The sequence below is a fragment of the Aspergillus ruber genome (genome assembly GCF_000600275.1).
Source record: "Aspergillus ruber CBS 135680 unplaced genomic scaffold scaffold00021, whole genome shotgun sequence".
NCBI lineage: Eukaryota > Fungi > Ascomycota > Eurotiomycetes > Eurotiales > Aspergillaceae > Aspergillus > Aspergillus ruber.
Window position 1 is genome coordinate 163,195 of NW_024467317.1, and position 26,626 is coordinate 189,820.

General features: G+C 48.2%; 11 protein-coding genes across 11 annotated transcripts; 6 read left to right on the top strand and 5 right to left on the bottom strand.

Moving 5' to 3' along the window:
• Positions 1 to 23: 23 nt before the first annotated feature.
• Positions 24 to 2,904, top strand: EURHEDRAFT_516724 (RFX family transcription factor; the record flags this gene model as incomplete). The annotated part of the gene is made up of 4 exons (XM_040786507.1): positions 24 to 42; positions 150 to 870; positions 928 to 1,236; positions 1,302 to 2,904. The coding sequence occupies 4 exons, from the start codon at positions 24 to 26 to the stop codon at positions 2,902 to 2,904; spliced, it is 2,652 nt and encodes an 883-aa protein (XP_040637141.1).
• A 612-nt stretch (positions 2,905 to 3,516) lies between these two features.
• On the bottom strand, positions 3,517 to 5,897 carry EURHEDRAFT_414267 (uncharacterized protein). Its single transcript, XM_040782379.1, has 4 exons — positions 5,650 to 5,897; positions 4,708 to 5,454; positions 3,994 to 4,653; positions 3,517 to 3,939 (listed from the first exon to the last, which is right to left on the bottom strand). Coding segments are annotated over exons 1-4 (1,533 nt in total). The 5' UTR covers positions 5,652 to 5,897; the 3' UTR covers positions 3,517 to 3,815.
• Positions 5,898 to 6,210: 313 nt separating this feature from the next.
• EURHEDRAFT_404228 (E1 ubiquitin-activating protein AOS1) lies at positions 6,211 to 7,579 on the top strand (the record flags this gene model as incomplete). The annotated part of the gene is made up of 4 exons (XM_040780293.1): positions 6,211 to 6,250; positions 6,298 to 6,376; positions 6,429 to 6,600; positions 6,653 to 7,579. The coding sequence occupies 4 exons, from the start codon at positions 6,211 to 6,213 to the stop codon at positions 7,577 to 7,579; spliced, it is 1,218 nt and encodes a 405-aa protein (XP_040637143.1).
• Positions 7,580 to 7,651: 72 nt separating this feature from the next.
• Positions 7,652 to 9,923, bottom strand: EURHEDRAFT_414269 (Ytp1 family protein). Its single transcript, XM_040782380.1, has 5 exons — positions 9,477 to 9,923; positions 9,344 to 9,421; positions 8,446 to 9,288; positions 8,265 to 8,394; positions 7,652 to 8,213 (listed from the first exon to the last, which is right to left on the bottom strand). The coding sequence occupies exons 1-5, from the start codon at positions 9,609 to 9,611 to the stop codon at positions 7,936 to 7,938; spliced, it is 1,464 nt and encodes a 487-aa protein (XP_040637144.1). The 5' UTR covers positions 9,612 to 9,923; the 3' UTR covers positions 7,652 to 7,935.
• A 275-nt stretch (positions 9,924 to 10,198) lies between these two features.
• EURHEDRAFT_379172 (SWI5/SAE3 family protein) lies at positions 10,199 to 10,668 on the top strand (the record flags this gene model as incomplete). Its single annotated transcript, XM_040779141.1, has 3 exons — positions 10,199 to 10,318; positions 10,373 to 10,458; positions 10,509 to 10,668. 3 exons carry the CDS (start codon positions 10,199 to 10,201, stop codon positions 10,666 to 10,668), a joined length of 366 nt encoding a protein of 121 aa, XP_040637145.1.
• A 344-nt stretch (positions 10,669 to 11,012) lies between these two features.
• mdr1 (ABC multidrug transporter Mdr1) lies at positions 11,013 to 15,133 on the bottom strand (the record flags this gene model as incomplete). The annotated part of the gene is made up of 3 exons (XM_040784618.1): positions 11,013 to 11,370; positions 11,423 to 14,718; positions 14,780 to 15,133. 3 exons carry the CDS (start codon positions 15,131 to 15,133, stop codon positions 11,013 to 11,015), a joined length of 4,008 nt encoding a protein of 1,335 aa, XP_040637146.1.
• A 2,265-nt stretch (positions 15,134 to 17,398) lies between these two features.
• EURHEDRAFT_524648 (uncharacterized protein) lies at positions 17,399 to 18,515 on the top strand (the record flags this gene model as incomplete). The annotated part of the gene is made up of 2 exons (XM_040786933.1): positions 17,399 to 17,933; positions 18,030 to 18,515. The coding sequence occupies exons 1-2, from the start codon at positions 17,406 to 17,408 to the stop codon at positions 18,513 to 18,515; spliced, it is 1,014 nt and encodes a 337-aa protein (XP_040637147.1). The 5' UTR covers positions 17,399 to 17,405.
• A 965-nt stretch (positions 18,516 to 19,480) lies between these two features.
• EURHEDRAFT_532135 (60S ribosomal protein eL39) lies at positions 19,481 to 19,987 on the top strand. Its single transcript, XM_040787211.1, has 3 exons — positions 19,481 to 19,542; positions 19,648 to 19,748; positions 19,898 to 19,987. Exons 1-3 carry the CDS (start codon positions 19,537 to 19,539, stop codon positions 19,944 to 19,946), a joined length of 156 nt encoding a protein of 51 aa, XP_040637148.1. The 5' UTR covers positions 19,481 to 19,536; the 3' UTR covers positions 19,947 to 19,987.
• A 795-nt stretch (positions 19,988 to 20,782) lies between these two features.
• Positions 20,783 to 21,530, bottom strand: skpA (SCF ubiquitin ligase subunit skpA; the record flags this gene model as incomplete). The annotated part of the gene is made up of 5 exons (XM_040780294.1): positions 20,783 to 20,789; positions 20,850 to 21,019; positions 21,080 to 21,247; positions 21,305 to 21,390; positions 21,476 to 21,530. 5 exons carry the CDS (start codon positions 21,528 to 21,530, stop codon positions 20,783 to 20,785), a joined length of 486 nt encoding a protein of 161 aa, XP_040637149.1.
• A 612-nt stretch (positions 21,531 to 22,142) lies between these two features.
• On the top strand, positions 22,143 to 24,591 carry smp3 (glycosylphosphatidylinositol-alpha 1,2 mannosyltransferase smp3). Its single transcript, XM_040782381.1, has 4 exons — positions 22,143 to 22,490; positions 22,707 to 23,089; positions 23,139 to 23,266; positions 23,318 to 24,591. Exons 1-4 carry the CDS (start codon positions 22,382 to 22,384, stop codon positions 24,333 to 24,335), a joined length of 1,638 nt encoding a protein of 545 aa, XP_040637150.1. The 5' UTR covers positions 22,143 to 22,381; the 3' UTR covers positions 24,336 to 24,591.
• On the bottom strand, positions 24,587 to 26,616 carry EURHEDRAFT_414275 (putative UV excision repair protein (RadW)). Its single transcript, XM_040782382.1, has 7 exons — positions 26,418 to 26,616; positions 26,302 to 26,349; positions 26,157 to 26,229; positions 25,973 to 26,052; positions 25,561 to 25,902; positions 25,036 to 25,497; positions 24,587 to 24,975 (listed from the first exon to the last, which is right to left on the bottom strand). Exons 1-7 carry the CDS (start codon positions 26,433 to 26,435, stop codon positions 24,856 to 24,858), a joined length of 1,143 nt encoding a protein of 380 aa, XP_040637151.1. The 5' UTR covers positions 26,436 to 26,616; the 3' UTR covers positions 24,587 to 24,855.
• Positions 26,617 to 26,626: the final 10 nt, after the last annotated feature.

Genomic DNA, 26,626 nt, shown 5'->3' on the forward strand with positions numbered 1-26,626 from the left:
CGGGAGCTGCCTCGTAGAGCCTCATGTTGCCTCCAGAGATGGGTAAGTACAGCTGTTACCATTCGTTCCCTCCTGGATTTTCCCCATTTTGCACGTCGTCACTGCCCAATGGCTGTGTGTTCGCTAACTGTTCTGTTCCCATCGAATAGGTCGAGCAGCCTCACAGTCCTCGAGTGCTGCCTCTCAGTCCACTCAGGTAGTACCACCGCATAGCCGTCCTGGGACTGCGGATCCCATGAGGGCTCGTTCCGAACATGTGATCTCGCGGAATAGTCGTCGTCCTAGATCCAGAGGCTCCACAGCTAGTATTCATTCCCAGCAGACCCAGGACCAAAATGTTGCCGATGGATTCGCGCAATTTCTTCCCACTCAACAAGCCACGGGTCACAATGTTTTTGGCAACAACCCAGAAGATATGATTATGCGCTTTGGTCCCAACCTGTCGCATCCCGTGAATGGTACTCCGTTGGATCCAACCTTGCCAGATGCACACCATCCCGTCATGCCCCGAGCAGAAGATTTTTCACACCATGCGCTCCAGACTCACGCTATTTCTCAGCAAGCATTGCCGCCGGAGTTATCAGGGCACGGTTTGTCCGGGGTGCCCATGTCCCAGTATCAATCCCTGTACGACAGTGGGATCGAGAATCACATGCCGGAGCATATGTTAGAAGACAATGAGAACCCAGAGGTTGGTGGGGGAAAGAAGAAAAAGGGATCAAGCTCTTCATTAGCGAACGACAACGAACTGCGCAAACTATTGCGTCAGTACGAAAGCTACTCCCTTAAGCAAATGGCAGCGGAGGTTCTGAAACACGAGGGTGCCGGAGGCAAAGCAGAGAAGGTCAAACAGGTCTTTGCTATGATATGGTATGATTTCGCCTTGTTTCTTAGTTTACATATGCGGTACTGATGCCGTATCTGCAGGTTGAGGGAGAACTGCAGAAAGAGCAGCGGTTCTGTTCGACGGGACCGTGTGTACTGCTGCTACGCTGAGAAGTGTGGAACCGAGCGTGTCTCGGTTCTGAATCCAGCTTCCTTTGGGAAGCTTGTGCGCATCATATTCCCGAACGTGCAAACACGACGACTGGGTGTTCGCGGGGAATCCAAGTATCATTATGTTGACTTGACCGTGATAGAGGAGAAGCAACAAAAACACCAGTCCCTTGACTCTCAGGCCCCATCAAATGCTAGTGTCCCACCGGAAAACAGGGCTGAAGATGCGCTATCAAAGAGGTATATTGGAAAACATGACAAGCAAAGTGACAAAATTGAATATCAGATTCTGACAAGAACAATAGTGCTGGCGCAGTACCAACACCCCCGGCTGATACGGCCGTATTTCCTTTACCAGCAGGTTCGTTCGCTCCTCGCATGTCGGCTAGTTTACCGACTGGAGGCTGTGCCTGCCAATCTGCTTCTCGCGGCAACCTTGAACCTTCAATGACCCTCGAGAACGTCAAAAGCCATGCCGGAAAAATGATTCATCAAATGCTTCGATTTCCTTCTGCAGACACCTACTCTGTCGACAATGACTCCCTTCAGCTGCCTGATATCCATCCATACCTGCCCCTAAATGCCGACTTGAAGGTCGCTGCAGCTCTTGCGGCTCTGTACCGGTCTCATTGCATATCAGTCATCGACAGCTTCAGATACTGCAAAGAACGCAACCTTCTACGATATTTCTCCGCTTTTCATGGAACCCTGACTGTCCCGGTGCAAAAACTTCTCACACATCCCGACATTGCCCCGTGGATCAAAGAGTGTGACTGGCTCATGTACCAGAAAATGATTGCATTCGTGGCACCACTAACCACGCAGGTCGTGCCTAAGCTGGTGCTGGATGCTTTCAGCTCGATCTCACAACGCCTCACTCCTCACATCGCCGAAACCTTCAAATCCCAGCCCGCACATGTTTCTCTCGCACGGTTAATCCCAGCAAACATCTTCTGCAGTCTTCTTCGGCACATGCTTGATGTGAACCAGTCCGCCAACGCGGCCGCTGCCTGGCTTTGCCATCCTGACAACAGGAATCAGATGTGGTTCGATTTCAAGAGCTTGGTTGACCCTAAGGAGATGATCTCAAAAGCAAACATTCCGACATGTGCTGAGCGGGTAACTGAACAGATTCTTAAGCACGACATCCGGGCCTTACTTACTCCCGTAAGCGACCCAAGTGTCGCTCCTTGCCAGCCTTTTTTTGCAACCCCTGATACCGAAGATGATATCGAGGCGCATAAGTACCCTGTTCAGTCCGCAACAGGCGATGACTACAACTTCCCCGACAAATGGGTGTCGTTCATACTCAATTTACCACTAATTTTCCCCAATCACCGTGCACAGTGTATTATAGAAAAGGTAGACGCATTATGGGATTGTGTCCTTCGTCGGTTAACATTGGGTGGTGCCCAGAGCTTCAGTGCTTGGTGGATGACCAAGGTGTTCTTTCACGAGATGATGGTTTGGCAAGCGGAGCAAGGTGGATTCATGCACTCTTCACCAAGTTCTTTGCAGAACGCAGCACTCGGGACGGAACCATCTGGGGTGAACAACTTCGCCATGAAGCAGCCCAGCTTTGCCATTAGTGATAAGAATGACACACTCATGGCGACTGATGCCCAGCAGGACCGTCAGTCGGTCTCTCGGGCACCTTCCACGGCAGCAACCAGTGAAGCGCCACAAAATCCACAGGGTAGCCGCATGGAAACTGAATCGGATCAAAACAATTTGGATAATCCCAAGCCCACCACTGTCGCGGAGAATATTGCGAATTTCCATGCTGGGAACAACGATGACAGCGCAATAGACCTTGACGACGATTCCATGCTGATGTCCGTGGGGAAATATGGTGACATGATGGCTTCTGATCCAGCGGATGCTGAAGGGGATGTCGTTGTCATATAAATGGCCGTACGTGCCCACTTTTTGGAAATTCTTGTTTGCTTTCTACATGGTTGGAGTTGGATTCCCCTTTCTATTTTGTATATTTTGCTTTTCTGGAGCATTGCTCTACCCAGTTTTTCAACAGGCAATTCTTTCCATCACTGCACCAGGCGTTTAACAATCTTTGCATGAGAGATGAGCAACGAACCATCGATTGATTCGAGAAGATGTCAATCTGCCCTGTTTAAGGGCTTGGCAAGGTTGACAACATTATCATTTTAATAATAGCGCGGTAGACCGCGTTTATTATGTCTTTTCACCTCTGTCTCTGATATTATTATTTGCCCTTTTACGTCTTGGATGTCTCGTCTGAGAGAGAGTTCGGGGCCATTGTACATATTTTTTTGGTCAAATAACTCCTTATTGTGGTTTTTAGCTTGCTTGTTGATCTTTCTTTTAAGTCTTGGCTTCTTTGGGTTTTTTTATTGGGTATACTCAACTTTGGTTGTAATCTTAATATCATCTCATCGACAGGTATATTGCTACTATCCTGATTTCTGTCAGGTGCAGTGAGTGGCACCAAAGACCCTTCTGCAGGGAAAGAAAACCAATAGAATACAGGAATAATAATATAAGTACCATTCTATTTATCCCTTAGATCCATCCCACGAAGTACCATCTATATATATATGCTAGTACAGATATAAATTAAAGAACCAGAACCGATCCGAGCCCATCCGGTGTATGCATAAGTAATAATAACGACCCATCCCATTCAAAACAACCCATGAAGTAAAGCAAAGTGACAACGAATTTATGAAACAAGTTATAGCTAGTACCCAGCTGTATCGTAAAAATTTCCGTATAATGCGATGAAGAGAAGAGGCGGAGAGGAAGGGACAGAGAGAGGGAGAGTGACGAGGGAGACGTAATTATCGTAAACCACCGGCTGGGAAGTAACGAGGACCCGCGAAGCCATGCACGATGACGCTTTGGATGTCGATGTTACCTCCGTTATGGGGACTCCATAGTTTAATTAGAATGTATCTACCAGATCTGCAAGGTCACTTAGCAAGGCTTTTTAGTTGTGTAGGGCAGAAAATGACGTACGGAGGAGGATCGAACTTGATGTTGACCATACTCTGCGTACGCTCAATGAAGAACTGCGCATGTGGTCGTAGAAGTCCATTACTTCGCAAGGCGTTCGTTTGGGAATCCATAGGCGGCTCAACGAAACTAGTGGTTTGATGCTGTCTTTGCTGTTGTGATTGCTGTTGGCCTGGAATTCTCAGCAAGTTCGACAGTCTGCGTCGTCGACGGTAAAACGAGTCAAATTGGGGCGTAGAAAAGTTAAGATCAGATGTAGAGTCGCTTTCGCTATCCTCGCTGTCAGTACAGACTATGTCGTCTTCCATTAGCTGTCCCATCCGCAGCCTTTCGATCTCCTCAACGGTAGGGCGGTTGTCATCGTTTTGTTCATTAAGTTGTTCTGGAATATCGCGATCATCGTCGTTATGACTGGTCGTAACCCTGAAGCCGGCCACTTGATCGACCATGGTTTGTGTCAAGTCTTCGGAATCTGGACTCCCGCGCATGACCCTTTCTAGCTCCTCCTCATATGGCAATGGGTAAAAAGGCGCATATTGTGATAATCCGCTTCGTCGATTACGCCGTCGCCGTCGAGCACCAGAGTAATGAACTTGGTCTTGAGCGGTACGCGCCAAAATATCGTCGGATGCCATGGAGACGAAGACCATTCCTTCTTGTATCCTAAAGACAGTTAGTGAACTGTTCCATTTGAATCCCTTGATTTCAAAAACGCACGGAGAGTCATAACCGGTTTTTGGAGCTTTGATGACAATACTCTTCAAGCAGAATGGCGCCCCTCCGACGTGCTTCAAGAGCAAGTTGCAGCGATCCGACTTGGTGCAATAGACAGACGAATCGTTCTGCAGGATATTATCCGGAAACGAGCTCTCACCATCAGGCTCATATGTTCCCCCGTCACAGCTGGCTATTTCCATCCTGAGAGCTCCTGGAACGACCTGGCCGAATTGTCCGTAAGAGAAACCGCGTGTGCCTTCTCTGACATCGTCAGACTCGAGCTTTCTCCGTTTGACCCGTCGGTTCGACTGACGGTGAATTTCTAATTCCTGAGGAACTACAGTGGGCGACTCGAGATGAGGTATCGGCTCGTCGAGTAGAGTATTGTTTTCGGTTTCCCTGCTCCTTGTCCCTCTACCCCGACGTCTGGTAGGCCTGCTACCTTGGCGTGAAGTATCTTGAGAATTCATTCCACGGTCGTTATTTCTAGAGATGTGCGATTCTAGCTGTCGAATCTGATGGTCCACTGCTGCTCTGGTCTGCGCCTCGCTGGCGAGATACTCGCGCATTTCCTCGTCCAAGAGCTCCACCATGCGGTTGTGGTTCATATTAGGGTTCCGCATTCGCTCTGAGTTCAAGTAGTCCCGGAGATGTTGTGCCTGGCCGGATCGTTGCTGGGATCGCCCGCTATGAGCGCTTGTACGAGCGGTACGTCGGGAGGCGGGAGGGTAGTCGTGGTTCCCCGACTATAGTTGATAACACCGGTCAATACAGATGAACGTGATGACGTGGGCAGTATTTCCTTCTAGCTCCGTAGTACGAGATTGTGGATCTGACGAATGAACAGGCAGCAGTAGTAATCATAAACGTACCATCCTACTTCGTAGACACCGCCCAAGTTAGCCAACTTAAATAAAGTGGGGGAAAAGGAGGGATTCATTCATACCGGGAAATGTATATGCATAGAACACTAGGAAGAAAAAGAGAGCAAACCAGACAATAATAACTGATCCGGTGCCAGAAAGACAAACGATAAACCTCCCGAACCTGCGAGATAGTAAGAATAGCACCAGAAGTCGAGGAGTTGGCTGTGATGAAATGAAATCGCCTGACGAGGGCGATAAGTTATCGACAGGCACGTGATACCGGCTCCGCTCCGATAAAAGCGGCGGATGTTGGATTGCGATGCGACAAAAAGGACAAACGACGAGAAAAGACAATCCGGGTGTGCTTGCAACAAGGTTTCTTCGATTAAACAGCTAAGGGGCTCGTGCATTACTAGTATTTTATTCTGGCCTTATTGCTGCGTCTCTTTGTTGCTTATTCCTCACCTCCGCATACTTATTATACCCTAGATTCCCGCGACACGACAACTTGTTTGAGATTCACAAACTACTCATTATCTTTGCGAAACATTGATCTATTTCCGCTGCTCCGGATTATCTACGGCTCTTCTTCCACCAAGCCTTATTAACTGAAGAACAATTCACGTCGTGTGACAAGATGGCGTCGCAGGAGAACATGACCCAATCGATTAGCGCTGGTAAGAAGAATACGAGTCCCATACGAAGAGGAATGGACATCTGACAGACAATTTTTGGGATATAATAGACGAGATTGCTCTGTATGACCGTCAGATTCGACTCTGGGGTGTGAAGGCGCAGGAAAAGTAAGCATCTCTGGACATATTCCTATACGGATATCATTGACAAGACTTCTAGATTACGATCCGCGAAAATACTCCTAATCACTATTAAGGCGCTGGCGAACGAGGTTGCCAAGAACCTGGTGTTGGCAGGCATTGGTGGCCTGACCATCCTGGACCACGAGACCGTCACGGAGGAGGATTTGGGAGCGCAGTTCTTTTTGCGTGAAGAGCATGTTGGGCAGAATGTATGTATCCACCCAACGACCAACTTCTTAATTGAGGCGCTAACTTCGACAGCGCGCACAAGCAGCCAGCGCTGAAATCCGCGCCATGAACCCCCGTGTCCAACTACGAGTCGACACAGAGAATGTTCGTGCTAAACAACCAGACTACTTCTCCCAGTTCGACATCGTCATCGCAACAGAGCTCGACTTCTCCACCTACACCACGATCAACGCCTCCTGCCGTCTCGCCAACCGTCCATTCTACGCCGCTGGCCTTCACGGCTTCTACGGCTACGTCTTCTCAGATTTAATCTCGCACGACTTCGTTATCGAACGCTCCAAATCCAACATCCCCTCGCAAACCCAAGAGACCCCAACACGAAGCGTACTAAATATCAACACGAAAGTTGAAAGCGACAAGGTCATCGAGATGGTCACCAAGCGAGAGGTCTACTCCCCCCTGATCCTGGCAAATACCTCCCCCCTCCCCGAGGATTTCACCCGTCTCCCGCGTCGCAAAAGACAAGTGACACCGCTCCTCACCTGCCTCCGTGCGCTGTGGGAATTTCAAAAACTCCCCGGAAACCACACACCCCTCCCCACACTCTCGTCCCGCCAGGACCTCGAGACTTTCACCAAACTCGCCCGCGATAGGCATCACGAGCTGAAACTCGATATCAGCATGCTCGACTCAACCTTCCTGCGCACCTTCCTTGAAAATCTAGGTAGTGAACTGAGCCCCGTCGCCGCATTCGTAGGAGGTTCTCTCGCGCAGGACGTTATCAATGTCCTAAGTGCACGTGAACAACCACTGCAGAACCTTTTGCTGTTTGATGGCGACAAGTCCGTCGCGCCGGTTTATCCGTTGCACCCGTTTTTCCCACCGGAAGTTGAGAATGCCATGCCGGCTGTCACGCCTGCGGCTGTTAATGCGATTCCTGTTCATCCTGGGCCGGCTGCTGTGAATGATAATAACAACGCTGTTACTGATCTTACGTAGTAGTTGTTTTTGTTTTAAGACCTAGCTAGTTGAATATCATGAGTGTACGATAGTATCGCATATGCAGAAATGCATTGATTGAATTTGGTTGCGCTTAATGCTTGCAGAAACAAAGACTTTCTCCATGAATGCTGAATATATGCACGAATAGTGTACAATGGTATAAAAAGCAAGCCTATCCCACCCAACGCCAGTCAGCAGAAGCAAATCGATATCCGGGACTCCGTCTGCATAAAAAGACGGAGGTAGATGTCACTAAACAATTGAAATTCAAAAGAAGAGAAGCCAGGGCACTATTTATGTATATATGATAATCCACCAACTTTTATTCCATTATTGTAACGACTTAAGACGGTTTAGTGGTGAGTCTGAGGCTCCCCATCCTCATTCTTTTGGTGCTGACCTTGGTGCCCGGCTCTGGCTTCTTCCTCTTCATCGGAGATAAGACCCTGCAGTTCAAAAGCCTCTGCGTCGTGGATGTGCCGCGCCTCGGATGGTGTCCGTGCATGACCGTTTGCACGGGAGGGCTTAGGGTGTGCGCCATCTTCAGCATCGATGTCGTCATCATTGGGCTGTGCTTTGGCAGATTCGGGCCATGCGTGGACGGCGTAGATGTGGAGGAGGATGTTCACGACTAAACAGGTTAGATAACCCCTGCAGACCATGCTTTAAGGGGTTAACTTACAGAGGAATAGAATAAAGGCGATGCTGAATAGAATCAGAATGTAGGAGACATGAGTAATCCCGGCGTCTTCCAACAGCTGCATTTGCTCCTCGGTGGCACCCATGAAAAGGAAACCCGAAGCGTACAGAAGCTAGACTATCGTTAATATTGATAGAAACGGTGCCGGGGAGAAGAAACGTACGAAAGGTGGTAGGTACTGAAAGCTGTTGGGATTAGTACCATCCACACTGAGAGTGCTGCGATCCCCCAGCACGAAGGCAATTTCAATGATTCTCGTAGCTCCAGCAGCCATGAGCGTGTAGCCGAAGAACGAGTGAATCATAGTGCTGACCATCGAGTGCTGAGGGTGACCAGACATGGCATAACCGGTCAACATAATAACGATACCAGGGATAATGTTCCGCTTGGGCCCGCCGTTGCGCTTCCTGCTTAGCCAGACACCCAGCAGACCAGCGCACCACCAAACAATTCCCATGGTGGTGTGCTGCAGGTCGTTATGCACCCATGGACCTCCCCAGCGATGCTCAGTGAAAGTGTTGACACATCCCCACGCGGCGATAACGAGCGAGTCGAAGAACTCCTGGCTGCGGCCGGTGCGACGCAGCCAGTACTGACCAACAAGGAGCAGGAGGGTCAGTAAGATTCCGTAGGCGATGAAAGCACTTCCCATGATGAAATGCGCCAGACATTGGCCCATGTGGTCATCCCGACAGAAGCCCAATGCAGTGATTCCACCAAAGAGCATCTGAGCCCAGCTGACAACCGGCATCGCCTTTCCGAGTATTCCATGCAGAATGACAACAATCCGACGGATCCAGCCATGGATCCCCTTGGACAGGTGTAGCTTCAGATAGACACCCAACAGGACCTGCGCGATAAGCTGGATCATCAGGATATTCGCGAATGGAGCGTGGACGTTCTTGGCGAATTGACGACCTTTGTGAGCGTGCCCGAGGAAGTAGGCCAGGACGGCGATGATCGTTCCGACGACTTGGAGGGGGACATGCCAGCGAGAGCGAGTAATCTAGTTGATTAGTATGATATCCCTCAGGAATAATCCACGATGACCAGGAACATACCCCCAGAACCATGCCCAGCGGAAAGATGATACCAAACGCGAGACCCATAAGAATCATGTGAATCCATAATGTCGAGTCCTGTCACCATCAGTTCATATTCCCCAAACCCAAACAAAAGAGAACGGCCACGTACAATAGGATCTTCGGAAACGGCACTGCCTTCAGGGACCTGTTCATGGCCGCCATGCGCGAGAACGGACGGGACGAGGAAGAAGAGCGCGGCCAACACGCCTCCACCCCGGAGTTGGAGTGGATTTGGTATCGTCATCGCGGTAGAAGACAGCCGAGAAAAACAACCCGAGAAGAAGTGGTGAGAAAGTGGGGAGTTGAAGGAGGGAAAAGAGGAATAGAAGACGACGACGCTTTGGATTACGGGGAATGGAAAAGGGCCAATGGGATTGGACGGATGCTATGGCCACAACGACGCCGATAAAGTGGATATACCTAACAAAATAGGAGATTATATTTTTTTTACTTATAAATATATGCGGTTAGAGGAGTAAATAATAAATAGCAAGAATAATTGTAATAGGAGAATTAGTGGCCAAAAGGAAGGAGTCTTCTAAGTTTCAGAAAATCGTTGAGATACCACTCGGCCTCACGTTAATAAGTATTACTACTCATTTTCGTATGTCTCTTTCGTTCATCTTAGAGAACAGTGTCTTATGATTGAATATCCCCCTTTCTATTGGCCCAGCCAGAATCGATTCTATTCATATCTCAGATCATCACAGCCCACTTTTTTACTTGTGCTCCTCCGACTCCGTTCTGTACAACCACGCCACCACCAACCACAACCAGATAACCAATCCTCTTGAACCACGAATAACCAACCATACCCAATAACCGATCAACATGCCCTTCTCCCCAGCAATAAATAAATCCCAGCCCTCTCAACACGATTCTCCCCATCTCACATCATCCGAAAACGGCCAGAACCTTTCGCCGCAACAGCTCCAGCGGGAAAGGAAGGTAGTATGTTCCTCACATTTGCACATATAGGTAAAATTCTAACCTGAACATAAATAGAAAACACTCCAAGCATCCATCAATGACCTCCAATCCCAAACACAGCAACTCGAGGGGGAAATTGCAGAGGTTAAAGCTAAGCTAAAGTATGCCTGTCTCCAATCCTCGGTCCGTATGTGTATGCTAATAACACTAGAAATGACCCTTCAATCACGGTAAAACAGCACATCCGTCTTCTCCATGATTACAATGAGATCAAGGATGTCGCCCAGGGATTGATGGGGCTAATTGCCGAGGCACGTGGAGTAAGACAGATTGAGGTGCAGAGGGAGTTTGGGGCTGATGAGAAGGATTAACTGGTGTATACCGCGCACTATATTTAGACGATTTATGATGTTACGAGGTGTTACGGATACCAGATTCAAAAAAGTAATGTTCAAGTTTAATCTCAGCAACTTTTAATTATGTACTTGTCATCATGCCAACATTCAAGTCTAAATACATTAAGCCATGCAGCCAGAAAACACCTTCTATCAACCAAAATTAGCAATATAAAGAATTATATCAAAGATATCAGTTGTCGTGACACAACAGATTATATCATCAACACATTAGGGTGGAAGATGGTGAGAGGAGAAAGGAGGGATTAAAAGGTATAGATCGAAGTAGTCATGAGAAGGAATGAAATGATGGAGAAAGATTATTGAGCCTTTCCGAGACTCTGCATGTTCACCAATTCGAAGTACCGTCCCTTGAGGCGGATCAGTTCGTGGTGTGAGCCGCTTTCGACGATCTTGCCCTGGTCGAACACATAGATGATGTCGGCCTTTTGGATCGTGCTCAGACGGTGAGCCACGGCTATGGTGGTACGTCCGCGAGCGGCGGCATCCAGAGCGGCCTGCACGACCTTCTCCGATTCAGAGTCCAGTGCTGATGTAGCCTCGTCAAGAAGGAGAATCTTTGGGTTCCGGAGGAGTGCGCGGGCAATGGCAACTCGTTGCTTCTGTCCACCTGACAGCATGCCACCCTTGTTACCAACGACAGTGTTGAAGCCCTCACTATGATTTCGTTAGAGTTAAATCAGAAAAGAGGTTATAAAGAGGAACTTACGGAAGAGACATGATAAAGTCGTAAATGTTGGCATCCTTGCATGTCTTGATCAAATTCTCTTCCGAGACATCATCCTTATCAGACCCAAGCAGAATGTTCTCCTTGATCGTTCCTTGGTACAGCGTGGGTTCCTGACTGACAAGTGACAAGAAGCTGCGGTACGAGTTCACATTGAGCTCCGTAATGTCTTTGCCATCCACAAGGACACTGCCGGCAAGCGCATCATAGAAGCGTTCCAGAAGAGCAATCGTAGTACTCTTACCACATCCACTGGGGCCGACAAGTGCAATGTACTGGCCAGGCTTAACGCTCAAGTCCAAGCCCCGGAGAACAGGTTGCTCACCACGAGTCGGGTACCGGAAGTGCACATCGCGGAACTCAACTTCGCCTTTAATCGATTCGATCTTTTCGCCCTCCTCAGACCAGGTGTCGATGGCGGGCTTCCGGTCGAACAGTATTCTGAACTCTGCAGCAGCATTCTTCGCCTTGCCCATATCCGGTGCGAACGAGAAGATCGTTCCGGCAGATTGCGCACCGAAAAGGATTTCTGCAAAGCAAACAAAGAAGTGGAAGATGTCGTATTCACCCTTACCCAAAAGAGTACCACCATACCAGAAACCAAGCGCAACACAGAAGAAAACCAAGGCCTGGGAAGCAGCATAGAGAACAGAGGACTTCAGGATGGAGACCAAGCTCTTCCGACCTTGCTCCTCAAGTTGGCCGTGATACTGTTCCCAGACATCCTTTTCTCGAGTAAGAGAAGCTACCGTACGGATGGCAGATGTCGCCTCACATGCATAGTTGGCGGACGATTCATAGGCTTTCTTGGATCGGTTTTGGAATCGAGCAAGCATATAAAACCGGAGGAATCCACAGGAAAGCAAAACCGGAACCACAGAAATACACACGAGGGCCAGCTTCCAACCAAGCGACAATGAGATAATGATAGCCGCTCCAAGTGTCGTAGTCGTCATCAAAATCGTTCCGAGAGTCGCACCACTGATCCCAGACAGGTGATTCGTTTCCGTAGAGAGAAAAGACGTCAGAGCACCAGTGCTGTTCTCTTCTCGGTCGAAAAAGGTAATATCCTGGCGGAGCATTGCCCGAAATGCCTTGCTTCTGGCCCGACAGATCAATCGCTCGGAGCAGACAGCAAACGCCGTTCCCTGAGTCGAAAAATTGATGAACTGAGCAATGCCAACTACAAAGAACATCAACGACCAGAAGTTCGCATCATGTCGGATCTGGTCGGACATGCTCAAAGGCTGGGAGAGCGAACTGATTGCCTTAGCATAGAGCACAGCCTGAGTCGGTTGGCCGCCACCAGAAAGAACAGAAAATACCAGGCCGATAAACATGTATAAGAGCTCGGGCTTGTTGAATCCCGCAATGAATTTGATCAATGCCCACAGAGAGTACTTCTTCTGGGTTTCGGGTGGCATTTGCGAAAGGACGATACTCGAAATAGACTGCTTGGTATCCGTTCGTGCAAGGGGCTGATCGGTCTTTTCGTTCATCGAACCCGAGGCACTCGTGGCGGTTTTGATGCGAGCAACTTCTTCGGCGGCGACTTGTTTCTCATCGGTTTCCTCTTCAACTTCCATGGCATCCGCGTCCTTCTCCTCGTTGATACGTTGCGCCTCCACAAGGCTGCGATAAGGGCCTTCGCGATCGACGAGCATGTCGTGAGTGCCCTGCTCAGCAATCTGACCATCGACGAAGACAACGATGTTATGGGCTGATTTAATCGTAGACAAGCGGTGTGCAATCACGATAGTTGTCCGACCTTCAGCGGCCCTGTCAAGCGCTGCTTGCACAACACCTTCCGACTTGGTATCCAAAGCAGATGTTGCTTCATCAAGCAACAGAATTTTCGGGTCACTGACAATGGCACGGGCAATGGCGATACGTTGCTTTTGACCACCAGAGAGCAGGAAACCCCGTTGGCCAACATTGGTTTCATATCCTTCTGGCAGTGCTGTGACGAAGTCATGGGCGTTGGCCATCCTCGCTGCTTCTTCAACTCGTTCGCGGATTTTTCCTTCAGGCTCTTGCTCGAACTTCGTACCGATAAGACCGTAACATATGTTTTGATAAATCGTGGTCCCAAAAAGGATAGGTTCCTGACTGACGAGTGAGATTTGTTGGCGCAACCAACGAAGGTTGAGAGTTTGGATGTCATGACCATCCAACAGTACAGTACCGCCAACAGGAAGGTAAAAGCGTTCAACAAGGCCGACCACGGTACTTTTTCCAGACCCCGAAGGCCCAACCAAGGCCGTGGTTTTTCCAGCAGGCATGCTCAGCGAGACGCCATCCATGATCGTGACCTCCGGGCGCGAGGGGTAAATGTGCTTGACGTCCTGGAACTCGATGTTTCCTTCAAAGTGCTCGAGCGTTTTTCCTTCATCAGAGAAAGGGTCCAATGGGGAGTGGCGGTCGATAGTATTGTAGATCTTAGCAGATGCGGCTAGAGCATTGGTGAAAGCTTGACCGTGTGGACCAACGTTTCCCAAACTGAACGAGCCGATCAAGATGGCCATCAAGATTGTCAAAACATGACCTACATCCATATCGCCGGCGACCAGAAAGCGAGAGCCCATCCAGAAACCAAGACCGTAATTCATAAACATGATTCCGAACATGGCACCAATCATAACCCCAACTATGATTTTCACTTTGATGCCCCATTTCTCTCCTTCGGCCAGATGTGTTTCGTATTGCTTGGCCAACTTGTCTTGAGTGCCAAATGCGGTGGCATTTCGAACGGAGCTAATTACTTCCTCCGCGACAGTTCCACCGGCACCGTAGCTGCCCAGGGCTTGCTTGCTAAACCGGACGATGAATCGCGAGCTGCCTCCCATGATCAAGACAATCGCAACGATGGTACATGTACAAATTCCGGCCAATTTGGGACCCTTGATATAGGCGACGATGAAACCCGTGACGAAGGTAGCGATTGCGGTCAAAGTCAACCCAACTTTTTCGGAGATACCTTCTTGGACCAAGTTCGTGTCTGCTGTAATGCGGGTGGTCACTTCACCGGCACCCAGGCGATCGAAATAGGCCATGTTTTGTCTCAGAATGGCCTCAAGATAGTGTTCACGGATCTTTTGCGTAACATGCTCGCCAGTGTAGATGAATCCAACGGTGCAGATGTAGACTGTGACAAATTCACCGATACCGAGGTACACAAAGTATAAAACGTTGGTCGTTAGTTTGTCGTAGAATTGGTCGTATGGAATGGTTCCCAAAGTGATACTTTGGAAGGCCGTGGCTAGCGAACCGAATAGAATCTGAAAGCGTGCACTAATCAACATTGATAATTCCTAACCATGTGAGGTACTGGCTACTCACCGTGAACAGGGGCAACGCTGCACCAGCTGCAATAGAGCAGATAGCGCTCACGATCATAATCACAATGTCCCATTTGGAAGCATATCGAAAGAGGGTGACGAATGATGCCTTCACTTCCGGTCCATCAAGCTGGTCCTTCAAAATTTGTTTCTCGTGTTCTGGAATGTGAGCATATAAGGCATCTGAATCGGATGAATTGGCCGCCGGAGTTGATTTGGCTTCTTGTTCTTTGCCTGCATGCTGCCCGATTGTCGTACTGGAGGCGCGCGAGGGAGTCTGTCGCTGCGTTGACACTACGGGGCCATCCTCCACGGCCTTTTCCAGGGCTTTCGAACCGTCACCTGGTTGTGCCATATTGTCCAGAGGGTTGTTGAAGCAAGAGCTTCAATGACAATATGGTGAGGTTATGTGGTAAATTTTGCCGACGTGATCCTCACACCATGTAACGTATGACTTGCAGAGCGAAAGAAACAAAAAAAAAAAAAGAAAAAGAAAGATAATGTAAGAGGAAATAACAAGATAAAAAAGGGGATTCGAGATATCGCGTCGTCAACAGCAGAGATATTGTTCTTGCCAAACGACGTCAGTCCCAACCGGTTAAATATTGATCGTGACGAACAAAGAGAACGAATTAGGGCCGGTCCTTGGATTAAACGACCAAGATCCCGTCCACTCTAGATTGTAAGAATGGCAGTAGACTATGAACAGACTCTCCAGCGAAAGGAAGAAAAACGACGGACATGGAGCCTTTTTGAGGTCTTCGAGGGCCACCAAGAGCTTACTTTTTTAGTTACGAATTTACGCCTTTTGCGGGACTGTCCGTGTTCTGCATAATTCTGGCCCGGCGGTCGGGGGTCTAGTCTTCCGATCCGATGAAAGTTTTTTTTATGCAGTGACAATGCTTCGCCTTATCAGCCAATCGGAGGGGCTTTTTTAGTCCGACTATGCTGATTATGTGGTATAGACAAAGAATCAAGTACCTTATGATAACACTGCTAGTTAGTATCTCTTCTGAAAGCCCCTTTTACGCTGGATATTAAGGAGATTTTGGAATTGTATAGTAGTGGTGACCCTCTTAGTGTAGACCCTGGGGTACTCCGTAGATTGTTATGGAGCCGCCACAGATAAACGGCGGAATACGCCAGAAATACGGAGTACGAAACGTCAAAATTATCTCCGTCCATATCTTGCATAATTTTATGCGCTATCGCATGACCTACCAGTCAACATGAGTCAACATTACTGTCAACTATGTACATTATTGTGTGGCATGTGATCACCATTATAACGATAACGGAGTTTAGAAGTATTTCCTTATTTCCTTACTCGTACTCCGACAGCCAATCTGATAAACAGACCCACTACCATTTCGGGTATCAAAGTCTTGTTTCCGTACCCTGCAACAGCGAGAACGAAAACGAGCAAATTGCGAACGGCTGCAGCATATCGCTTGCAAATGAGCCAGTTAGAATCCAAGATGGTCACCCGGGAGTCATCAGTTGCTTCGGGCTCTCTATAGGGCAAAGATCGAATCCTTTGATTTGCTGTACAGAGTACTCCGTTCTGTAGTAAAACACGGTGACGGGGATCGGAGGGGAAGCATTCCGTTCTGTATGTGCTCTGTGCTTTTGATGTTTCTGAACACCGCCATTTGACGCCCTATAAGAACTTTTATTTACGATATGTGCCCCCGGTTTGCCGGCCTGGCCCTTTACGAGTATACGAGCACAAAAGAACCGAGGCGTGCAATGCACATGAACGCGCAATTTGCTATTTTACATGTATACTTTAATCAATACGGATAGACACCTGACCATATACGTTTCTGAAAATAATTTATCGGAACTGAATACGGTTATGTCAGCGGGATTCGTATTCCTGAGGAACGCTATAAATGCCTGAATATACAGGTGTAAATCTCGCGGTTTCAGTCATCCGCGGATACGTTTGCAACGCGTATTCCGTAGACGTATGCATCTCCATGCAAATGAATTTGACATGAAGCCCTAAGCAGTACTTTACTATCTACTCAATCGAAGCGAACATTGAGTCTTCTGGTCCAGAGTTAATTCGGACTGCAAATGAATACGAGACCGGCATATTTTCATTGAAAGAAGAGCTACTCTCACCATTCCTAGACACTCTATGGCACTCTGGTATTAGAGATAAAGTTTAGGTTTATTCATCCGGAGATTATAGTCTTCGACTCGGTTTGAATTCCTAGGGCTCGAGATGAACTCCGGGACAGCTTCCCTGAGGACTAATAGAGACACCCGCATAAAAGGCTGAATCTATTCATACTATTCAGCCTGACTTGTGTATACATATATGTTCATCACCACCCATTAAAGCTTTCAGCGGAACAAACCGATCTGACCTATTGGATCACAAGTTAGGTTCGTTATTCGTTGACAGATTATGACTCCGTATTTCAAAGCTCTAATATTTGATCTCGAGGGTGTTCTGCTCGATCGAACCCCCCCGGAACACCACTACGCTCGTTAAACCAACTGCGCCTGATTGTACATCTACAGTCTGGCATGATCTGGATAGAGGCCATCCCTCACTCGACCAGGCATACGAAATAAGTTATGCGTACTTGGTACTCAGGGATGCAAATCTGATAATGTACCAACAATTTAGCGTCATTATCGGTGTCAAGACCTTAGTTGTCAAGGAGAGCCTTGAACAGGCGCAAAATTCGATGATTGTGAACGAGCAATTGGCGCAGATCGTCCAAGAGTTGAAGGGCTCCAACCCGGACTTGCAAATCTATGCCATGTCGAACATCAGTCGAGTACGTCGTAAGTCCGAGCTTGAACACACCACTAAAAGGAACAAGATAATTTTCAAGCCGTCAGAATATAAATCTGCCTTGGTCACTGCTCAGCGCGGTTGTGGCGTCCATGTTGGCATGCAAAAGCCTGACTTGTACTTCTTTGAGCATGCCACTGACCAGACCGGATGCCGTCCCAATCAAGTGGTCGTAGTCGATGACCAGGCTAAAAATATCTGTGCCGCACAATCCCCTGGAATTTATGGTCTTGTAGTCGACAAGGATTTAATTGGCATCATTTGTCAAACATCGCGGAATTTGTTCCAAGACCTGCTTGCAAGGGCTGAGGTGTACAAGAAAGCCAACGCTGGAACCATCGTAGCGTTGCCAAAGGCCAGGATATCACTCTGATGGATAATTTTGTTCAATTATTCATCCGGGAATTCACTGGATGCAAATCTTGTTGACCTCAAGTGGCCGTCTACTGCTCAGGCCAATGGCCACGGGAAGAACACAAAGCTCTCTACACAAGCCAATGCCAACAGCGGTTTATGGAACTATTTCTACGAGGATCCCCTTCTTACGGCCAAGGAGTTCCCCACCGACGCAGACACCGCATCCATGACTTACTTGTCTCTTCCGGAGAGCTATTTCTCGAAACTGGCCGGCGTAAATTTGGTTCTGGACAAAATGGCATTAAAACAGAACCCGGATGGAATTGTGCAGACTTACTTTTGCGACAATAGACCCGAACAACCCCCGAAGTCTGCGTCAACATACTTAGGGTTTTCTACCACTTCGGCCGCGGCGACGATCCCTGAATCAAGAAGACAGAAGACTTGGAGGTTCAATGTCACAAGAACCGGCCCTATCTCTATGGAAATCGGGTCTATACTATGCCCGAGGCCTTTCTCTACTTCATGGCTCAGCTGTACATGGAATGTGGCGCGGATGGGCTGAAAGGCCGGCTCAATATCATTCGGGAGACACTCCTCGAGCGAACCAACGCTCCCACAAACCCGGTATCCCTTGTGCTGCGTGCCTCATTTTGTCAAGTGATTGGTCTGCCTCCGGTTGTTTACTGACAAGATTTGAAGCGGCTCCTGTCTTTGCAGGAAAGGAACGGAGGGTTTCCGACCGGTCACTTTTGCTGCATGGGTAGGACAGGAGTCCGCATTGACAATCGGGGATCGATGACAGCTCTGTTAATCAAGGTTCTACGCCACGAGGAACAAAATCCCTGGAATTCTTCTGCGAGGCCGAAGATTTAGACCTATGCTTCGTATTTTAGCCAATCATAGTTGGTTTTTGTTTGTCCTTTGCACCTTTTAGCAAAGAATAAAGGGAGTTGTATAACAAAATTATGCTTCTCCACTGAGCTACATGGCATGCCAAGAATACAAGAGCCCTGTACAGAGTCTTTTGTCTCCCGGTGATCAGTAAACGCCCGAGTCAGGGTTGGTGATGCACACGAACAAAGAGAGGAATCCCGGATGTTTGCTTAGCTGAAGTTACGTTTTTCTCCCTCCTGAGTCACACTTTAACTGAATTTTTCGCATAGTAGAATAGTTATGGACGGATCAAATACAAGACCTTACCGCTCAACAGCAGATAGTTACAATTTGGTTTGGTCAAAGCAGAAACCGTAGAAGAGCTGCTGATCGAAAGCCTCATTCCAACTGTAGCTATCGGCTGCTTCTTAGGCAATTGTAAAACTCTAGTCCAACACATCGCCAAATCCTTCCAGCCAGAACTGTACAATATAAACTTCTACGTTAACTATTCCGTAACTAGGGCGGATAATAAATGCCTGGAATTTCAGGTGTCAATTCTATGCCTGCCCCAGGCGCAAATCACCTGACCCCCGAAGCGAACCCACCAAGCCCTGTCCGCACAAAAATCACCGCCCGTCAAAGAGTCGACAACCTCACTTATCGCCAGACCATACCTTTTCAGCTCGCCGTCGCGACAAGTCTTCAAGATGCCGGTTAGTACCCTTTTTGCTATGAGACATGCCATTTGCCCTCAATTTGCATATTTTATCTGTGATTTTCATCCAGGGAGAAAGTTGCTAACTAAAATGTCCGTATAGAGCCACAAGAGTTTCCGCACCAAGCAGAAGCTTGCTAAAGCCCAGCGCCAGAACCGTCCCATCCCTCAGTGGATTCGTTTGAGGACCGGTAACACCATCAAGTAAATACTCCCTGACCTCGAAAACACCTGAATCGATTTCCTCTGGCGGTTTTCAGGAGCGACGACAACTTTTCTCCCGCTACTCACCACGACCGATTTGGAACCAAGTGGAGACAAAAGGCAGAAGGCTAACGATCCTCTTCTCACAGCTACAACGCTAAGCGGAGGCACTGGCGCAAGACCCGTCTCGGTCTGTAAATTCGTCGATATTTCACCCTCCTCCTTTCCATCCGACCGAGATGCCTGTTTTCGTTCGATCATGACGCCGCGAATGTGTTCCTCCTGAAAGAATAAAAGAAGAGCGAAAAATTTTCTAGATGACTGGTTGTTGATGGCTAGCTCGACAAAATGTTAATTTACGTCTATGGGCTCGGCTTGTTACGCGCCGACTATGGTTACTGGTTCGAATTGAAAGAATTATTCATCTACTTCTAGTTTCGACAAGTTCATACTTTTTTCGTTTCTCAATTCGTGATCTCGTCTTGTTTCCCACGCGCGATCTGGACTATAAGTACCAATGTACTTAATTAAGGTCGATGGATGGATGGCTTTGCATTTGTCAAGTTCGAAAGAAAACAGTAACTACGGAGACAATTATATGCCCGGGGGTTGGGTTTGATGTTGCGGTTCTTGACTTACTAGCATGTCCTACGTATGATGTACACGAGCTGAAACGTGAAAATTTCAAATGTCTATGACAGGAATATTGCGCGGCGATATCGTTCTACATGTGTATTTCAGACTAAACACCGAGGTCCAATAGGTGTCTCGACCTTGTTACGCAAGGGGACTGAATATGTCTTATTGGGCTTATCGTAGATCAATCCGAATCCATTCTAAGTGGAATATGAAATCCGGGCCTGAAACGAAGAGCAAACAGACCCAGCGAAAGAGAAGAAAAATCGCTGACCTGAAAGAAGCCTAACGCCGTGTTATTGGAGGATCTAGTCCCGTTTCATCATCATTAAATTTGTTCTCCTAGCAATATTCCAGAGGATATCATAGCAAATAATCACGCAGATGGAAAAAGAAACCTAGCGGCTGTAGGAAGGATCACATTTAGCAGTGATTCGACATGGTTCACGGACTAGTGTAACTCACTCTTCAGCCCACTCGTTTTCACGACGAATCTGGTCTTCTTCCTCGGGGGTGAAGTCATTCTGGATGTTAAAGGTCTTACGGATCTCCTCGGGCGACTTGCCCTTGATCATGTTGGCGACGGTCTTGCAGCCAACGTCCAGCAATGCCTTGATATCGAGGTAGTTGGCGGCCTATAAAAGAAAACCGTTAGTTAAAGAATATTCCCCTATCAGATATTCAGTATGGCGTACCAAGATAATCTCGAAAAGCATCTCCTGGTCGACCTGCATGAACTTCTGGTCCCACTCGTCGATGTCGGTGGTCTTGCGGCGGGAGTCGTCATCGTCACCGGTGCTAGGAGGGTCGCTCTTGTGGTGGGTGCACCATTCAATCACCTTGCGCAGAACTGCCTCGTTGACCTACACCATGGAAATCAGTATTACCGCAACCGTCGACAAGGGATATGAAAGACGCACGTTGGGAATGGGGATAGCTTCGTCCGACTCGCCCAAGTCTTCGAGCATGTTCTTGATGAGGATGGAACGCTCCGCAACATCACGCTCTAGAAGGAGAGAAACAGTTAGTCCATGGTGCATGGTGCATGGCATATGGCATATGGCACGCAGCGCTTTGGATCGACCACTTACCGACACTGATCTCAACGCCGTCGGAGCTGGTGAGAGTGATGGTGGAAGTAGCCATTTTGAGGGGTATGTTGTTTAAAGGCTCTTTAGAGAGTTTCTGGTAAAAGGCGATTAGTCCAGGGTCAGACTCAGTGAATGCATGGTTGGATGACAACAAGTAGAGACGTTTAAAGGCGGGGAAGGAATCACTTGTACTGACAAGCTTCAAATTCGAGAAAAGTGATGGAAGAGATTAGCATAGGGATAAGGGCAGCGGGAACAAACCTGTCGTTTATATGATAAAACAGCCTTGTTTTAGAAATGAAGGAATCCGTCAGAGAGTTGAAGAAAGAGAGAGTCACAATGTCGACGGAGACTGAAAGAGCTGGATTACCGTAATGGGTGGTAATATATTACTAGTGAATCGGAGGCGGAAAAGGTGTGTTTTCTGGTTTTTTTTTTTTTTTTATCACAAGGCACTAGCAAGGCAGAATTCAGTGGTATGTATCAAAAGAAACATGAATTTAAGTGAGAGTCAAGCACTTTTATTTAGAGCTCTTTTAGGCATAATTGAGTGACTATTGGCTGACTAGTACAAGTAGTTGATGAATGTAAAGTAATATGTAAGTATGCACAATTCATAGCAATGTTTTATATCTGGAGTACGAATATGTAGAAGTGCTTTAGTACTGGCTAATATTCCTTTCCTTTTCTATAGCCAGTGATATCACTTCTCATCCCCTCCGACGCGTCTCGTCTAAGCTTATCCTTTTTCGGAGGGGAACTCGATACATTCATTTAATCCCCTTTCAACTCTGGTCGCTGTCTTATTATTATACATATTAATACTCCTAATATCGATTATATCGATCCCTTTTAGTCTTCGCTTCTGCCTGACATGCAATAAGTCTCCAAATAGCTATCTGAGTCATGTGGAGGCGAACCTATTTGCTTCTACTGGTGATTCGTGTTTACTTTGCGCTGTCACCCAGCTATCTCCATCCGGACGAGAACTTTCAGGGTCCAGAGATCTTTGCAGGTTGGTTCATTTACCCCTGGGCCTCAGGATGGTCAATATTCTCCGATTGTGCCAATGCGCGACATGCAACATGAAATGCGATCCTTCTACATATGCCCCTCCCCGAAATATCCCCTGATCCCAAGGATGACGCTTGATCTGCGCTGTCAAAAAGGATACCATACTCCATATACCGAGGCATTGGCATCGACAGCAGCTAATCCAATTCTAAAATAGGTCGCAACTTTTTCTATCCTTCCATACAATCATGGGAATTCACCTCCGATCACCCCATTCGCAGCGTCTTCCCGCTATGGCCCGTCTACGATGTGCCTATGAGCCTGCTGAAATGGTTCTACTCGGAGATGGGAATGGGGAACCCGCCCCCAAAGCTGGTCTATAATGTCATTCGAGGTGTCATGTTCCTGTTAACCTTTGTACTGGAAGATTGGGCAATCTATGAGTTCGTACCGTCTCCGCGGCATCGGCGCGCAACCATCGTGCTGGTGGCCTCGTCGTATGTCACATGGACCTATCAGACGCATACGTTTTCCAATTCGCTCGAGACTCTGCTGGTCGCCTGGGGGCTGGTGTTGATCCGGCGCATCGTTGAGAACAAAGTTGGTACTCACAAATACCTGGTGACGCTCAGTCGACTAATCTATGTAGCGACGCTCTTCGCATTTCTCCTGCGCCGTGCTCGCATTCATCGCCGTAGCTGGTGTCTTCAATCGCATCACTTTCCCAGCTTTCCTCGTCCTTCCGGGGCTCCTGCTGTTGCCGCATTTTCAGCGCAAGTCAGTATCTGCGTTCACTTCCTCTCACGTCTCCCCACTGACCCACGACAGTCCACTCTCCATCCTCTCCTTCATCCCCTCCGGACTGTTCTTCGCTTTCATCGCAATCCTCGGCGACACAATCTTCTACAAACCCTCCGTATCACTCATCGAAGCTCTACGCTCTCCCGTAATTACCCCCCTCAACAATTTCCTCTACAACTCCGATGCCTCAAACCTAGCCCACCATGGCCTCCACCCACACTACCAACACTTTCTCGCCAATCTCCCCCAACTCCTAGGCCCCGCCTATATCATGATGATCGCGTCGCTATTCTCTGGCAATCCCAAACGGCCGCTAGCCATCCCCTCGTGGGTGAAGAACATGCGCGCTGCATCTGCCATCTCAGCTACCATCCTCCTCTCTGTCTTCCCGCACCAGGAACCGCGCTTTCTGATTCCCTGCATTCCATTACTCCTCAGCTGTTTCCATATGCAAAGTACCCGGAAGCAATCCGTGCTTCTGCAGGGAGCTTGGGTTATCTTCAATGTCACCATGGCTGTTCTCATGGGTATTTACCATCAGGGCGGCGTGGTACCGACTCAGCTCGCCATTCCCGGTATTATCGCAGACCACCGAGCAGGACAAGACGCCGCAGCTGCCACAGTCTTCTGGTGGAAGACTTACTCTCCTCCGCGATGGTTGCTAGGCGAGTCCCTCGACATCACCACAAACGACCTAATGGGTATTCCCGGCGAGGAACTGATCAGCCACCTCAACCAAACCCTTCCTACATGCCCAGTCGACGTGAACAACATAGACAAGGACAAGGAAATATATGTGGTTGCGCCAAAATCAGCCACCTTCCTCGATCGCTACATACCTACTTCTTCCTCTCAGTCCAATGAAGAAAAGGAGGATATCGAGCTCCACGAACTGTGGTACTACAAGAAACATCTCAACCTCGATGACCTGGACTTTGGTGATGATGGTGTGATCCCCACGTTATTTCGTGTTGTGGGTAGACGGGGGTTGGGTGTTTGGGCAGCTAGACGGCAGTGTTTATCTGAGGATAAAGGACCAGATTAGCAAGTTTCTTTCTTTTTTTATTTTATTTGTCAGAGTAGGTAGATTATTTAGATTTAAATATAAAATAGGCATATTTGGTTGGTTGATAGGTTCGGAATATATGCATACTGCATGTGGGAAACATGCATAGTAACCCTTCAATGACCATGACAAACAATCAATTTCGTGTGACGGTTGTTATTTTAAATCTCCAGTTTTAATTACTATCCTTACACTTGACTTTTACTTCGAAGAATTAGAAAGAACAGAATGACAGCCAGTGATAGAGAATTAAACATATTGGAATCAACACTACATATTGGGCTAAATAGTAGTAGCAGAAAACACACGCTAGTCAACTCATCGAATGTGGGATTTCGAAGACGCCAAGCTGTGCCGTGGCCCAATAAACAGGACAGCCATAAAAAAGAAATAAAAGGCATTGGATCCGGAATCATACATGAAAGGTAGTCGTTACGGAGAGAGGAAAAGAAAAGAACGGAAAGTTTGTCAACAACTTCCTCGTCAAGAGATGAGGAATTTATAGATCGTCGGGGTCGTCGGGGTTCTCGAACAAATAGTTTGCAGCAAGCTCTTCGTTTTTGTCGCAAGCAAAGTAGGCTTGGATAACCAGATCCCGCGAGAAGCCAAGACGGCAAAGCTAAAAAAATTGTTAGCGTGTAAAAACCAAGGAGAAAGGGGAACGATGGAATGCACGTACGCGCTCAATAGCATCTCTCTCCTCCTCCGTAACACTGATCGTCTGTGTACCAGGAGGAAGCACGTCATCACCGTCTTCGCTCAACAGCTGGAGGAATTGCTCTTCATTTTGGCCAATGAGTTGCGCGATCTGAGGGTTACCAGCGGCAACCTGCTGAAGAATGGGCTCGAGCATCTGAGGCTGCTGTTGAACAAGCTGACGCAATTGTTGGAAATGAGGGTTGTTACGAAGGAAATCGAGGTTTGGAAGCGCTTCGCCCCCAGCACCAGCACCAGCACCAGCGGCACGCGACCCACGTGTGCCTTCGTTACCAGCCTGGGCTGCGGCTTCAAACAGGTTGACAGGCTCGTCTTCGCCAGAAGGGGCAGCGGGGGCGGAGGGGGTTTCACCGGCAGGTTCCTGGGCGGCACGGGCAGCCGCAGCGGATTGTTGTTGTTCCTCTTCAATGTTTTCTGGGATGCCCTTTTTACGATTATTAGCTTGAAGCGCGTAAGGGAAAATGCAGTGGGAAACAGTGAAACATACGCTCAACAGATATTCAATCGCACGATCAGGATTGAAAAAGGCGGCTCTCATTGCACGAGTAATGTCTTCTCTAGCGAAACCCATACTCTCCATCTGAGCAATAACAGGTTCACTCTGCGAACCGCTGAGCAAGGCAGACGGGTCATTGAGCGCGGGGGTATCGGCTGGCGCCGGGGGGGCTCCAGCAGGAGAAGGAGTCGTAGGGACGGCCGGGGTCGAGGTGGCTGCCGATGGCGCGGGAGCAGCTGGTGCAGCTGGTGCAGCTGGCGTTGAAGCAGGTGCTCTCGCAGGGGTTGATGGTGCTTGAGAAGAAGCGGCGGAGGAGGAAGGAGCGGTCTTAGGCTGTAGAAGTCGAAGAGTTAATCTTCCATCCAACAATCTGAAACAGAAAAGGAATTGAAAGAATGGTTACCTTAGATACCATGCACACTATGAAACCCTTTTCCTCGATAGTATATGATTCGATGGTCTTGTCATCTTGAAGAATCTTTCCTGTAGCTGAAATCAACGGCTGGCCCAGACCCGGAGCCCACGCTGCTCAAAAAATACGGAGTGGAAAATGAATCCCGCGTGAAAGGGATCATTATTCGACATACCGGAGTAGATGAGCTTCAGCTGAGGAACCTCCCATCCTTTCTCAGTAGAAATCTTCTCCTTGACTTGTCCGACCTGATAGTAACCATCTCATTTTAGCCCCGCACTGACTGGATGCTGGCTAAGCTACAAGACATCAAAACTTACCGTCTCCGATGGCTCAGCATCGATGGTGAACTTTTGTTGTTTCAAATCCTGTAGACACGAAAGATTCAGGGTAAGTGATATGTCATAGGGTGGAAGAAAAGCGAAGATGGACGGACCTTGAAGGTGAGCTTCATCTTTGCGCCACCAACAGAAAGAGGAGGGGTTGAAAAGGCAGACGGAGGATGAACGACGAGAAAAGCAACGAAGTGCAGGAAGCAATGAGAATAAAGGCAAGAAGCCGAGGAGAATGACCAGTCGAGAAGATTCTTCAACGGATAAAAACTGGTGCAATAACAAGAACGGAAAAGAAGCAGCCGCAAAAGAC